Source organism: Oryzias melastigma, linkage group LG20, assembly GCF_002922805.2.
Source record: "Oryzias melastigma strain HK-1 linkage group LG20, ASM292280v2, whole genome shotgun sequence".
In the NCBI taxonomy this organism is placed as follows: domain Eukaryota; kingdom Metazoa; phylum Chordata; class Actinopteri; order Beloniformes; family Adrianichthyidae; genus Oryzias; species Oryzias melastigma.
The window spans coordinates 21,536,717-21,548,421 of NC_050531.1; the positions used below are offsets into that span (position 1 = coordinate 21,536,717).

At 39.8% G+C, this 11,705-nt stretch overlaps 1 protein-coding gene across 1 annotated transcript in view; it reads right to left on the reverse strand.

Moving 5' to 3' along the window:
• abcd3a (ATP-binding cassette, sub-family D (ALD), member 3a) overlaps positions 1-11,705 on the reverse strand; it is a gene marked incomplete in the record, with an annotated part of 16,292 nt that overhangs the window by 866 nt on the left and 3,721 nt on the right. The window contains 19 exon segments of the mRNA XM_024280402.1: positions 7-230; positions 332-388; positions 1,255-1,359; positions 1,442-1,561; positions 2,319-2,408; positions 2,596-2,661; positions 3,156-3,233; positions 5,597-5,660; positions 5,728-5,794; positions 5,870-5,961; positions 6,517-6,608; positions 7,409-7,506; positions 7,586-7,655; positions 8,002-8,071; positions 8,197-8,339; positions 9,121-9,177; positions 9,259-9,382; positions 10,524-10,621; positions 10,733-10,802. Of these exon segments, the coding sequence (XP_024136170.1) occupies positions 153-230; positions 332-388; positions 1,255-1,359; positions 1,442-1,561; positions 2,319-2,408; positions 2,596-2,661; positions 3,156-3,233; positions 5,597-5,660; positions 5,728-5,794; positions 5,870-5,961; positions 6,517-6,608; positions 7,409-7,506; positions 7,586-7,655; positions 8,002-8,071; positions 8,197-8,339; positions 9,121-9,177; positions 9,259-9,382; positions 10,524-10,621; positions 10,733-10,802 (1,639 nt within the window).

An 11,705-nucleotide genomic window follows, 5' to 3' on the forward strand; every position in this document is an offset into this window, starting at 1 on the left:
GTTCACACATCTTGGTTAAGCACAAGAATTCATGATCAAAAGAAGAGACAGTAGTGACTTTAGTCGAAGACAAACAAGCTTCAATGATTAAAAACATCATTTTCAAGTGCAAAGAATTAATGTACAGATTTAAACAGCGGAACTTCATTCGGTTAGGAGCCAAACTCCACGGTTTCTTCTGTGATGGGCTTGAACTCGTAGTTGCCTCTGCCGTCCATGTGAAGGTAATACTTCAGGGGGAAGAAAAAAACGTGAAATATTTCATCTCATCGTGGAAAACGGGTTAAAACATGATGACATCGTCGACACAAACCCGATAGGTGGGACTTACTTCATGATGCTTCCACAGAGACTTTCTATGAGACACCGTGAATAAAGTGATGCCCACCTGTGGGTTCAAGGAAGCAGTCAGTGTACGGTTATGCACACACATTCAGACATCTTTATTTCTACGTTCAACCCTTTAATGATCAACGTAATTCCAGTAGATTCTGAAGGAGAAAAGCGGCTCATAGCCGCTTTTCTCCTTCAGAATCTACTGGAATTACGTTGATGGTGCTAAAAATTAAAACATTACAGTAAATTAAAGAACAAACTTATTTTGACCTAAATGGCCCTTTTATTCTAAATGAAACAAACTCTTTCAAAGTGTAGAAATTACCACTTTAAAGTACCTAAAGTAAAAACTACACTTTCAAAAAATGGAATTCCTTGGATTGAATAAGTAGTCCTTGTTTTAAGTTCAGACGTAAAAATAAAATGAGGGATTTGTATGGAGTATGATGTAAATATAGTGTTGCACATTGTATTATTAGCTGCCTTTCCATTACATATTTGAGCAAAACTATTGAAATTCTAGGAATTAGAAAAAAGAGAAACAGTTTCGCAATGACACCGTTTTCATTAAATCATAATTATGCGATAAAAGCAAAAACACAACAAGATCCATTGAAGTTTGTCGCAGCACTCGTCCTCACAGGAGACTTCTGCGTCTTATTCAGGCTGAAAGCTGCAAAAGTGCAGCTACAGATGAAATCTTGGTTGATGATTTTACAGAGGAGCTGTATGACTCTGTATAATACGCAGCTTATAATTCGCTGTGAGGCCGTTTGATCTCTCGTGGCGCCCACTGTGCTGCGCTCACTTCATACCAAGAAGAGCATTCATTTAGAGAAAAGTGTTCCCATTGAAATTTTGTGAAAAATGACCATTTCGATACGTTCCAAACACCACCATTTCTGCAGACATCCTCACCGTTCTGCAGTGACTGTAGATGAAGTCCTCCACGTCCACGCTGACTGCACTAGTGCACTCGTCCAAGATGGCGAACTGCGGTTTGTGGTAGAACAATCTGGCCATCTGCACAAACACGCAATCGTGAGGCGCACTTTCAAAAATCCACACACAAAAAAATCAGACTAAACTGAGGGAGAGTCCTTACAGCCATCCTCTGCTTCTCTCCTCCACTGAGAACATCCATCCAGTCCTGGACTGAGTCCCAGCTGCCCTCTCTGTCCAGGATGTGACCCAGCTGGACGTTGTCCAGGTACTGCTTCAAGACCTACACACACACAAATGAATACTTCTGGACACTGATATTTACTTTGACCCAAGCTGGTTCAGAAAGAACAGCTGATGCGAACAAAATATTCCATCTGTTGGTTGAACATAGCAAAGAGTAAACAAACCCTAAATCAACTTTTTTTGGCTGTTCACTTCTATAAATGGGGCTTTAAAGGTGCTGCCCCCTGCAGGTTGAAACGAAGTATTACAGTTGAATTTTGTGATTGGTCAAACTATTTCAACAAGTCCCAAGTCATGATCTGCAGCTCCAGTAATGATAACTGTCCTGTTCCTTCCGAGTGGATCTGCACATTTCAGCTGAGGGCGGAGTCAGCCTCCAACTTCTCTGTTTGGTTACACTTTAAGTTTACACTGGAGTTTACTCTGAAAAAAGTCATATTGGGACCTTTAAAGATGACTAATTTGAACTTAAAGATAATTAAAAAGCCCAGTTTTGTACAAACCCCTCACAGCAATAATTATAAAGAATGAAGGACAAAAAGGTTTGAGACACCAGGCTGTAAATCATTTTATTTTTATAGATGAGAATTTTCTAAATGAGAGTCAAATTTCCTGACTGACAGCAGCTCCTAGTGGTCTTTAGAAGAACTGCAACATTTTAACTCCAGGATGGAAGACATAAGAATAAATGTTTTTGTTACAGCAGATGAAGAGCTCTTTGCTTTCTCGTGGGTTTGGTTTCATTCCAAACATCCGAGCTGCAGAGGATGACACACGTGGAGAGAACCACCCACCTGATCAGAGATGCCTTTCCTCCTCTGTTCCTCACAGGTGTCGGGGTAAATCACCTGGTCCCTCAGAGTGCCCAGAGTCATGTAGGGTCTCTGTGGAAGCAGCAGTCAGTGAAAGCTCAGGGAAAACAATCACACAAAAGTTATGTTTACTACTGCTATTTTAATAACATCTCATTCAAGATTTTCTCACTTATCACTGAGTTCAAAGCTCTTTCCTAATAATATAACCTTCCACTAACAGAGGATCTGATCAACCACTGCATCTGAGGATCCTCACCTGAGGAACGTAGAAGAGCTTCCCTCGCTCCGGCTTGGTGAGCTGTCCGCCAAAGAGAGGCCACAGCTGTTCACAGAAGAAACACAAGTCACTCTTATCCTCGTCTGCATCCAGGAACTAGACCTCCTCCTCCACTCCACGGTTCAGCCGTTTCCCTCCCAGCTGCTCAAGTACCTGAAGATCATCAGACCTTCCAGAGCTCTGAGCTCCAGTTCTAGTTTTAAAGAGGCCACACCAAGAGAAACCAACATTTGAGCTTTTAGGTGTAATAGAGTGTTTATTCCTCACTATAAAGAACCCCAAAGCGGAGTTTTCATCTATTATAGTAATTCTCTAAAACCTGCTCTCTCGTGAGACCGCCCCTTTCAGGAAGAGTCTGCTCTGACCAGTCTAACGAACACTCAATTCCTCCACTAGCGGTGATCAGCAAGAAACTTTCATTTTAGATGAAGAATACCGTATATCTCCCAGTTACGTTTCGTCTTTAATAAATTCCAGCTCAATCAGGTGTTTGTAACTTTATACGCGGGGCTCCTTTAAGACTTGACCCATGCTCTTACCTCTCCGAGGACTCGGAACAGAGAACTTTTCCCGCATCCGTTAGGTCCACACACCAGGACGTTGGTGCCCGACGTCACCTTCAACACAAATCAGGATCAGGTTAGTGGTTTCATTGTGTTTCCATCATGAAGAGATCTACATACATGTGTGGCTTTCCTCAGGACTTCTGGATAATCTCTGAGAAAGAACTCCCGTCCTTCAGGCTCTCAGTTTAAACTCTGTCCACTCATGTTAGCTAAACTGAGCAGCGTACAGGTATGGTGTGTTGGTTCACTTTTACCCCAGAATATTTTAACTAAAGAAAACTTGAAAACACCAATTTAACATTGATATTTGGGCCAAATATCACACAAACATCAGCATTGTGTAAATGCAAGACGTTTTTTTTCTTTGAACCATAAAAACACTAAAGATTTGGCTTTAATCCTCTCTCACTTATCTCAAAGCTCAAATTACTTCAAAACATCAGATAATTCCAAATAATGACAAATAATATCAACTATCAAAAAAGATAAATGTCTCCATGCAGGTCTGATGTGTCTACAATGAACAGAAATAAAAATCTGTTTGTTGAAGATCAAACTTAGAATGAGTGAAAAACAAAAATCACAAAAAAATAATTTATCTACATTTGAGGTAAACAAAAATAGCTGAAAAGAACAAAGCTGCCTTAGAGTGGGTGGCTGGTTGAACTTGAACTGGAGTTTATACGACACGGGATCTGCAGGTCATTTAATAACCTTGATTGATTGGTTGATTGATTGATTGATTGATTGATTGATTTCAAGCTTAGATTGTGGAAAAAAATACAGGACAAAACACACAAGTTTTACAAACTCATCACAGAACAAATGAAATGTATTAATTAGAAAATAGAAAAACAGACACACTTACATTACATTTGTTTCATTGGATATAGTAATTATGAACTAAAGTCAAGTAGAGATTGATCAATTGCTTGAAAAAAAGCGGGAAGAAACGAACTCATATGATCCCACCCCTACATAGTTGCCTCATTTTATTGTTTTGCAAAACTGTGTAATCCAGTTCTGATCAGATCAAATGCAGTTTTTTTTTTTTAAACAGCTGCAGTCACATTTTAAAGAGAAGACACCATGAAAGATGATGGAAAGTGCAAATTCCAAATGCCAAAGATCAGTAGGTGGATATTTTTTGTCCAGAATCTAAAGTTTGTCCCAAGTTGATATCATATCCTCATATCCAGAAGCTGATGTAGAACTTCAGCTTCTGGATATGAGGTCTCAGACCCTCTTTAACACCTGCAGTCTGTTTTATTTGGCACCAACCATCTCGTTCCTTAAACTCACTGCTGCTCTACATTCTATTGACTTAACGTTTGCAAACAATAGTAAACTCAAAGTCTCTTTTTTTAATATATTGATGTTTGCACCTGTCATCCAGGTGAAATTACTTTTGATTGATCATCTGCACATCCTAAATCAACAGAAGCGAAATGTGTATTAAGTGATCTGAACTATTGCTCAGATTTTTCTGGGAAATGCAAACTTTCAAAGTGACCGTGATGCTCTGAGCTGAACTTAAAGGAGCCATACCATGAAAAATCTACATTTTGAGCTTTTAAGTGCATTATACTGCTCAGTCCTCACTATAAGGAATCCCACAGTGGTATTTTGATCTGTTCATGCATGTCTAAGTAATCCTCTAAGAAACTGCACTGTCTGCAGCAGTCCCTCCCATACGCATGAAAACGAGACCGCCCCTTTCAGGAAGAGTCTGCTCCACCTCCAGTCTAACACAAAAAATAACTCATATTTAATAAATAATTTGTTTTTTGGTGTTCCGAAGGTAATGTATGATCATTTGCATGGATATAGTTTAATCTAAAAGACTTTAAAAAAGATCATGGTATGGACACTTTAACGTATTTGGCTCAAATTTTAGCTAAAGGTGGCAAAAGTGAGTTTTACTGTGACGTGAAAGCAGCTTTCACACTTAAAAAGGATGAGCTGGCCAAAAAACAATACAAGTTTCTTCAAAGTAAATTTTAGACTTTTTATGACCATTTTAAGGCCATATATCTTAAAAGTTAAGACCAATTTTGTAGTCTATTTCACAGTTTATTAATTTCTCAAAACTGTAGCTTCTTATCATGTTTGTCATCTGTGCCATGATGTTAAGGAGCTCTTCTTTTACTTCTTTTTTTTTTTTTTTTAGACCAGCAGTGGGCAATTAGCGTTTAGATCCAAAACAACTGATGTTTGCCTACACCATGTCATCAAAAATAATCTTAGTTGAATTTTTTTTCATTTTTGACATGAAATGTGAAACAAAAAGTTTCAAGCAGCACAATTTTTAAGACTCGGATATCAAAACTCAAGACTTTATGAGGTATTATTTCCAAATGTGTAAATTCAGTCCTTTTAAGATGTTTTAAAGTCTTCTCTCACTGTAAGTTTACCTTAAAGTTCAGGTCTTTGATCAGCAGGTCCCCGTTGGGAGTCATGAGTGGCGTGTGGTCAAATCTGAAAAATAAAAGCTTCTCTCAGAAAACTTTGTGTTAAAAACGCTGAGTGAAGCCGCACGACTTACTGAATGATGTTGTCTCTGTTGATGATTTGACCACGTCCAGGAACCAGCGGTTTTTTCTCTGTGGTGTCTGGATAAAACAAATCAGCGTTCAGATGTGAGAGTGACAGCAGGAGCAGATCTGTGTGGAGGCTGTGCTCCGTACCCGTCTCCTGCTGGGAAACCATGGTGCGCTCGTATTTGCCGGCGTTCAGCTCCTTCAGAACCATCATGAGTTCGGTGATCCGAGCAGTGAATCTACGGGAAATGAACACCTTGAAGGGACAAAACTGACAACTTTCAGCTGCCAAAAAGTGGTGTGAAAGAAAGAAAGAAAACAGTGGTAACTGACTTCTTTCTCCAGCCTCAAAAAAAAAAAAGGCTAGATTTTGTAAACCCTCTGTGGTTAGTTTAGTCTCATCTGAGCTCAACTTAACTGATTTGACTAAAAGTTTTGTTAAATCTGCTTCAAATGTGTGAAGATCCTGCAGTCTGGCACATTCATGCTCACTCCTTAACAGCTGAGGCGTCATTGGTGACGCTTAAACACAAAATCTCTAACATACTGTAACTTTTCAACCATTAACACGATGATTCCAGCAGCCGCTCTTTTTGATTTTGGCTACAAACTACATTATCATGATTAAAAAACCACTGGGAACAACTTCACAATAGAAAAAACATAATTGGAGTGGGACTTTAAGCGTTTGTGTGTAAATAAAGCATCGTTGAAGCATTCCAAACCCTTCACTCCAATGTGAAACACATCTGCATCCATCATTTGAATCTTAGCGACATTGGTTGGGAACTTACCCGGAGAGGCGGGTCATTTCTCTGCCAGCCAGAACGATTCTGCCCAGAGCCTGCGACATCCTGAGGAGCATCCGCCCGCTCTGGTAATAGTCCTGCAGCAGCAGGAGGTCAATGGTTAGCAAAGCCTTTTGCAATGAGACTGGACTGTTTGTTTGTGTACTTTTGAGATATTAAGACATTAGAACAGTAGAAGTTCATTTTTAAATGCACGTCCTGTGTGGACACCAGAATGCTCGGTTTTAGCACCAGAAGGTCACAATCAAGGTTCAGCTTTTAGCAGCAGCAAACCATTAGGGCAGCCACGATTAGTTGACAACTAATCTAAAAGTTGATTAGTTGTTACTTTATATTATATAGAGTCAGAGGGTAGTAAAGTTGAAAGTTATAATGGCATTCTGCTAGCTTTTTTGATTATTTTGGCATTTATTAAGATTTTTGGAGATTTGGAGTTTTGCTAATATTTCAGCTACATGCTAGCTGTTTTGGCTAGTTTAGGGTTTGTTTCAGCTTTTTAGACTCATTTAGAGTTTAGGTAATATTTCAGCTACACGCTAGCTATTTTGGGTAATTTAGGAATTTTTAAGACCAATATTGAGTTTAGGTAATATTTCAGCTACATGCAAGCTGTTTTGGTTAACTTAGACTTTTTTTCAGTTTTTTTCGGCTAATTTGGCATTTAACTAATATTCTAGCTGGCTATCAGCTTCAAAGTTTTCAGCTATCAATTTCAGCATCTTCAGCTATCGTCACCATCATCTTCAACAGGCAAATTCAGCTTACAGCATTCACACTAGCATTATCACAGGAAATGTTATATAACTATTTTTTAGTTAGTTTAAAGCTAATGATAGTTAAGACTTTATGCATGTTGTGCAGATGTGGTCCAACTCACCTCCAGCAGGTCCGACTGTGAGCTCTGCAGGTGTCGCGGGTGGGACAGGTTCAGGAATGGCCGGCTGACCACCAGGTATCCCACCACAGTGGCTATGTCTGCAGAGGAGAAGAACTCGGGTCAGAGAAAGGCCGACTTTCACAAACAACCTGCAGATTTGCTTTTACGTCGACGCACATTTCGCAATGATGCTGTCCACAAAACCCATGGAAAAGCGGAAGAAGATGAAACTGTGCAAGTGGTCCACCTGCAAGACAGAAACGTCACCACTGTGATTTTTACAGCTGAAAAGCATGAGTCATCGCTCAACTCCTCCCCCTGTTCAGTTCCTGTCCAAGAAAATCCTAAACTTCAAGTTCTCTGCTCAGATTTAGCCTCTAAATTTAAAAATTGTTCTTCAAAAGCAACTTTTAAAGTCACCAGGTGCATCACTGAGATGTTCAAACCAACAGCTGCATGTTTTGTGAAAACCATAAAAAGTCATTCCAAAGCAGGCCGGGTGGAGCCGAGTGAGAACACTCCTTTGTATCTAAAACAAAAGCTTTTACTTTGAAAAGCTGTGATCACACTGAGAGGAAGAGGCTTCAACACACCAGCTTCTTGAAGGTGGAGTGAATGGTCTGTTTCTCGCGGGTGTTTCCGTTGTAGAAGGCGATCTCCTCACTGAGGAAGGGAAACACACAACCTTAGAGGTAGAGACACAAACGGAACACACAGGCTGTAGCGAGCCCTGCAGACGCCATCTCACACACACGTCCTGAAGTGCTCGTGAGCTCAGCTGAGGTCACCTGTTGGTGATGAGGCGGGAGTTCACATAGCGGTACTCTCCTTCGTAGCGCTGCTCTGTGACCGTCATCTTGCCGATGGGTCTCCTCAGTCTGGTCAAGAACAGGCCTGAGATCAGCAGGTAGGCCATCATGACGGCCGGGCCCTGGTGAGAAGACGCACATCAAACCGATGTTTAGGTCTACATTTATAAAGGTCATTTCTCCTTTGTGGGATGAATAAAGTTTAATGCTACTTTAGCAATAAAGACAAACCCTGACTTTTGAATTTGTAATATAGCGTGTCCTTGCAACATCAAGGTTCTCCTTTCAGGATCTTGCAAGTTTTTATCATTTTTGTATTTTTTTCTTTAATCATGGTGTGTGCATGTGTTGACGTGTTTGTGTGTGTTGAGGGAAGTGAATGGGTTTTATAAGGGGGAGGAGTGTCTTGTTCGTCGTTTTAAAAATATGATTATGTTTTTATGTAAAGCACCGAGTTAAATTATTTTTTGTAAAAAATACAAATAAAGTTTGATTTGATTTTTTTTTTCTTTTTAATAGCACTGTACTGCCTCCTGATTGGCTGTGGACATTTGTCAATCAATCTCCTCCATCTCGCTGTTTTTAAGCAAGAGATAAAAATGTGAAAATGTTCATGTCTGTCTGAGGAGAGTGTATAAAGTGTGAAGTGAGGGGTTTTACAGCCTTAAAACAAAAGCAATCCTACTTAACGGAAACACATTTTGTGTGATTCATGTAGTAACACGTTTGTTCACGAAGTGGCAGGACTTCAAGCAAAAGGTCACAGGAAAAAGAAAGTAGCAACATACACAAACTGAACATGTTTGCTTTTGAGCAAAAATAAAAACATTAAAATAAACAGATTAAGACAGCTCAGATAAAAGACCAGGGAAAATTCTGGAAGCCTCAGAGTTTTTTCCTCACCTGAGCTCCAATGGCGTTGGTCAGCTTGAAGATGTACAAAGCGATGTCCAGTAAAGGCTGCAGACAGACAGAAAGATCCTCTCACAGCTGCTTCATTCCACTCAACTCAAACAGCACAAGCACACAAACTGACTTTACCTTGCTGAGGTTGGAGTACAGATCCACCACACTGTTGCAGAACTTCTCCACGTCTTGGGTCAGCAGCTGGTCTGCGTTGGCGATCCGATTGTCCAAGTTTCCCATTTTGTAGTAAGTGTAACCTCTACGAAACGAAGACCCGAGCAGATGTTCAGGCGGTGGTTCTCAAGAACAGATCTGCTTTACGGCACACAACTCAGACAACTGAAGTTTTATAAGGTCTCTCCAGAGCAAAGGACCGCCATCTTGTTTGTTTAAAGAGGGAGAAGAGTAAAAGCAGAAGAATTTGACTATTTTCACACTGGTGCTAAGCTGGTTCCACTAGGGTGGGGGAGGTAAACTCCGGGCCTCACAGGCCGGTGTGTCTGCATGCTATCTCCACCAATCCATAACAACATCAGGGCTACATAATTATGTCATTTTTCAAGTGGACCAAACGTGCACACACTAATCTTACTGTTAGATGTTTGTGCTTCATAGAACGACTCATTACAGATGGATGAAAGACGCTCAAAACCGATGGCTGCAATTTTCCTACAGAAGCAGACTAGAGCTGATCAGCGTCTAGCCTGGAGGTTTCCAAGTATTTTACTGGTCAGTTCTGCTCTTAGTAGTTGAAACTTCCATTTGTATTTGTAGTTTAGTGTATTTGTAGTTTACAAACAACTGGACTTGTACCTCAACCACTCTCTCAATTTCTTTAAAGACTAGAAACTTCCAGACCAACAAGAGCGGCTGCAGGTGGAGACTGTAAAGTGCGTTCTGTCGACCATCTTTTGCACAAAATATTTTCTCAGTAAGAAGAGTCAAATCTGTGGAACAGTCTCCACACCAATATAAAATATTTAACTAGTGTCCATCTTTAAAGAACAAATTAAATTCTGGTCATAAGAGAAACAGCACAGCAAAGACATTGTATAAAATATATTATTTGGCTTTGTGAAGTGTGCAATAAGAGTACAATTGTTCTTTTGTTGTCGTCTTTATCAAATAAACAATAAAATCAAAACAATAACGATGGGGTTTGTTTCAATTTCTTTCAAACTCAGGTCTATAGAGGACACCTGTCCTAATTCTTAACCAACCACTGCTGTCTTTGCAGCTACAGGTAAAACACCTGCTCCAGGTGATCAGTAGCACCTCTGGACTAATCTGTGGACTAAATGACGAGTGGACTCCAGCGGGGTGTGTGGTCCACTAAGGTCTGTTGTGTTTGAGGCTTCATGGATGGTGAGTTTCCATAGCGATGAAGATGCTGTACTCACTGCAGGTACTGGTCATAGAGCTTCTTGGTGAGCCTCTCTCTGAACTTCAGCTTCAGCTCGTTCAGGCCCAACTTCAGCAGGTTGTTCACCAGAGCGATCTGCGTTAAGGAACACACAGACAAACAAACATGAGCACGACCAGTGTGTCCGTCTGTGAAACACTAGCACTGCCACAGTCTAAGCTCCGAGGATCCTTCCATCAAACTTACAGCTGGCATGAACTTAATGAAGCTGAACAGGTAGATCTTGAAATCCTTGGTTGAGCGACCGATAATGGCACTGCAAAGATGAGAACACACAGGCTGAAGGAGGCAGAAAACCAGACATGGAGAACCTTCAAATCCAAGACGCATTTTCAGCTTGAGAGGAACGATCAAATTCTTTTGTTGATGCAACAACTGTTAGTTTTCATGTTCTTGTTTTACAGTTCAATTCTGTTTTCTGCCGTTATCAAAACTCTGTGTAATAAAGCCATCAACAAACTCTGCAGAAACATCAATGGTTTTACGTCATTTTTTTACACCACGTGTCAAAGTCAAGGCCCTCCGGGTAATTCTAGCCGGCCCTCCAGATCATTTTATTTTATTGTTATAAATGGCCCAATGTTATCTTGCACTTATTTCAACTTGTATAATTTTGACAAAATATATTTTTATACAGAGTATAATACTGAAAGTTTAAGTGGATTTATTCTGGAATAATATTCCTGCCTTTTTATTATTCATAATTATGTTAAAAAGTTACGTTTTAAATGTGTAAAAATTGTCTTTCTGCTAGCTTTTTGTAATATTTTATCATTTACTAAGATTTTTTAGGTTATTTTAGAGTTTTGCTAATATTTCAGCTACATGCTACATGTTTTTGCTAATTTAGGCTTCTTTTTTAGTTTTTTAGGCTGTTTTGGAGTTTAGCTAATACATGGTATTGTTTTGGCTAATTTCAGCTTTTTTTTTTAGTTTTTTAGGCTATTTTGACATTTGGCTAATATTTTAAATGGCTATCAACATCAGTGATTTCAGCTATCAGCTTCAGTGATTTCAGCTATCAACTTCAGTGATTACAGCTATCTGCTTCGGTGATTTCAGCCATCAGCTTCAGTGATTTCAGCCATCAACATCAGTGATTTCAGCTATCAACATCAGTGATTTCAGCTATCAGCTTCAATGATTTCAGCTATCAGCT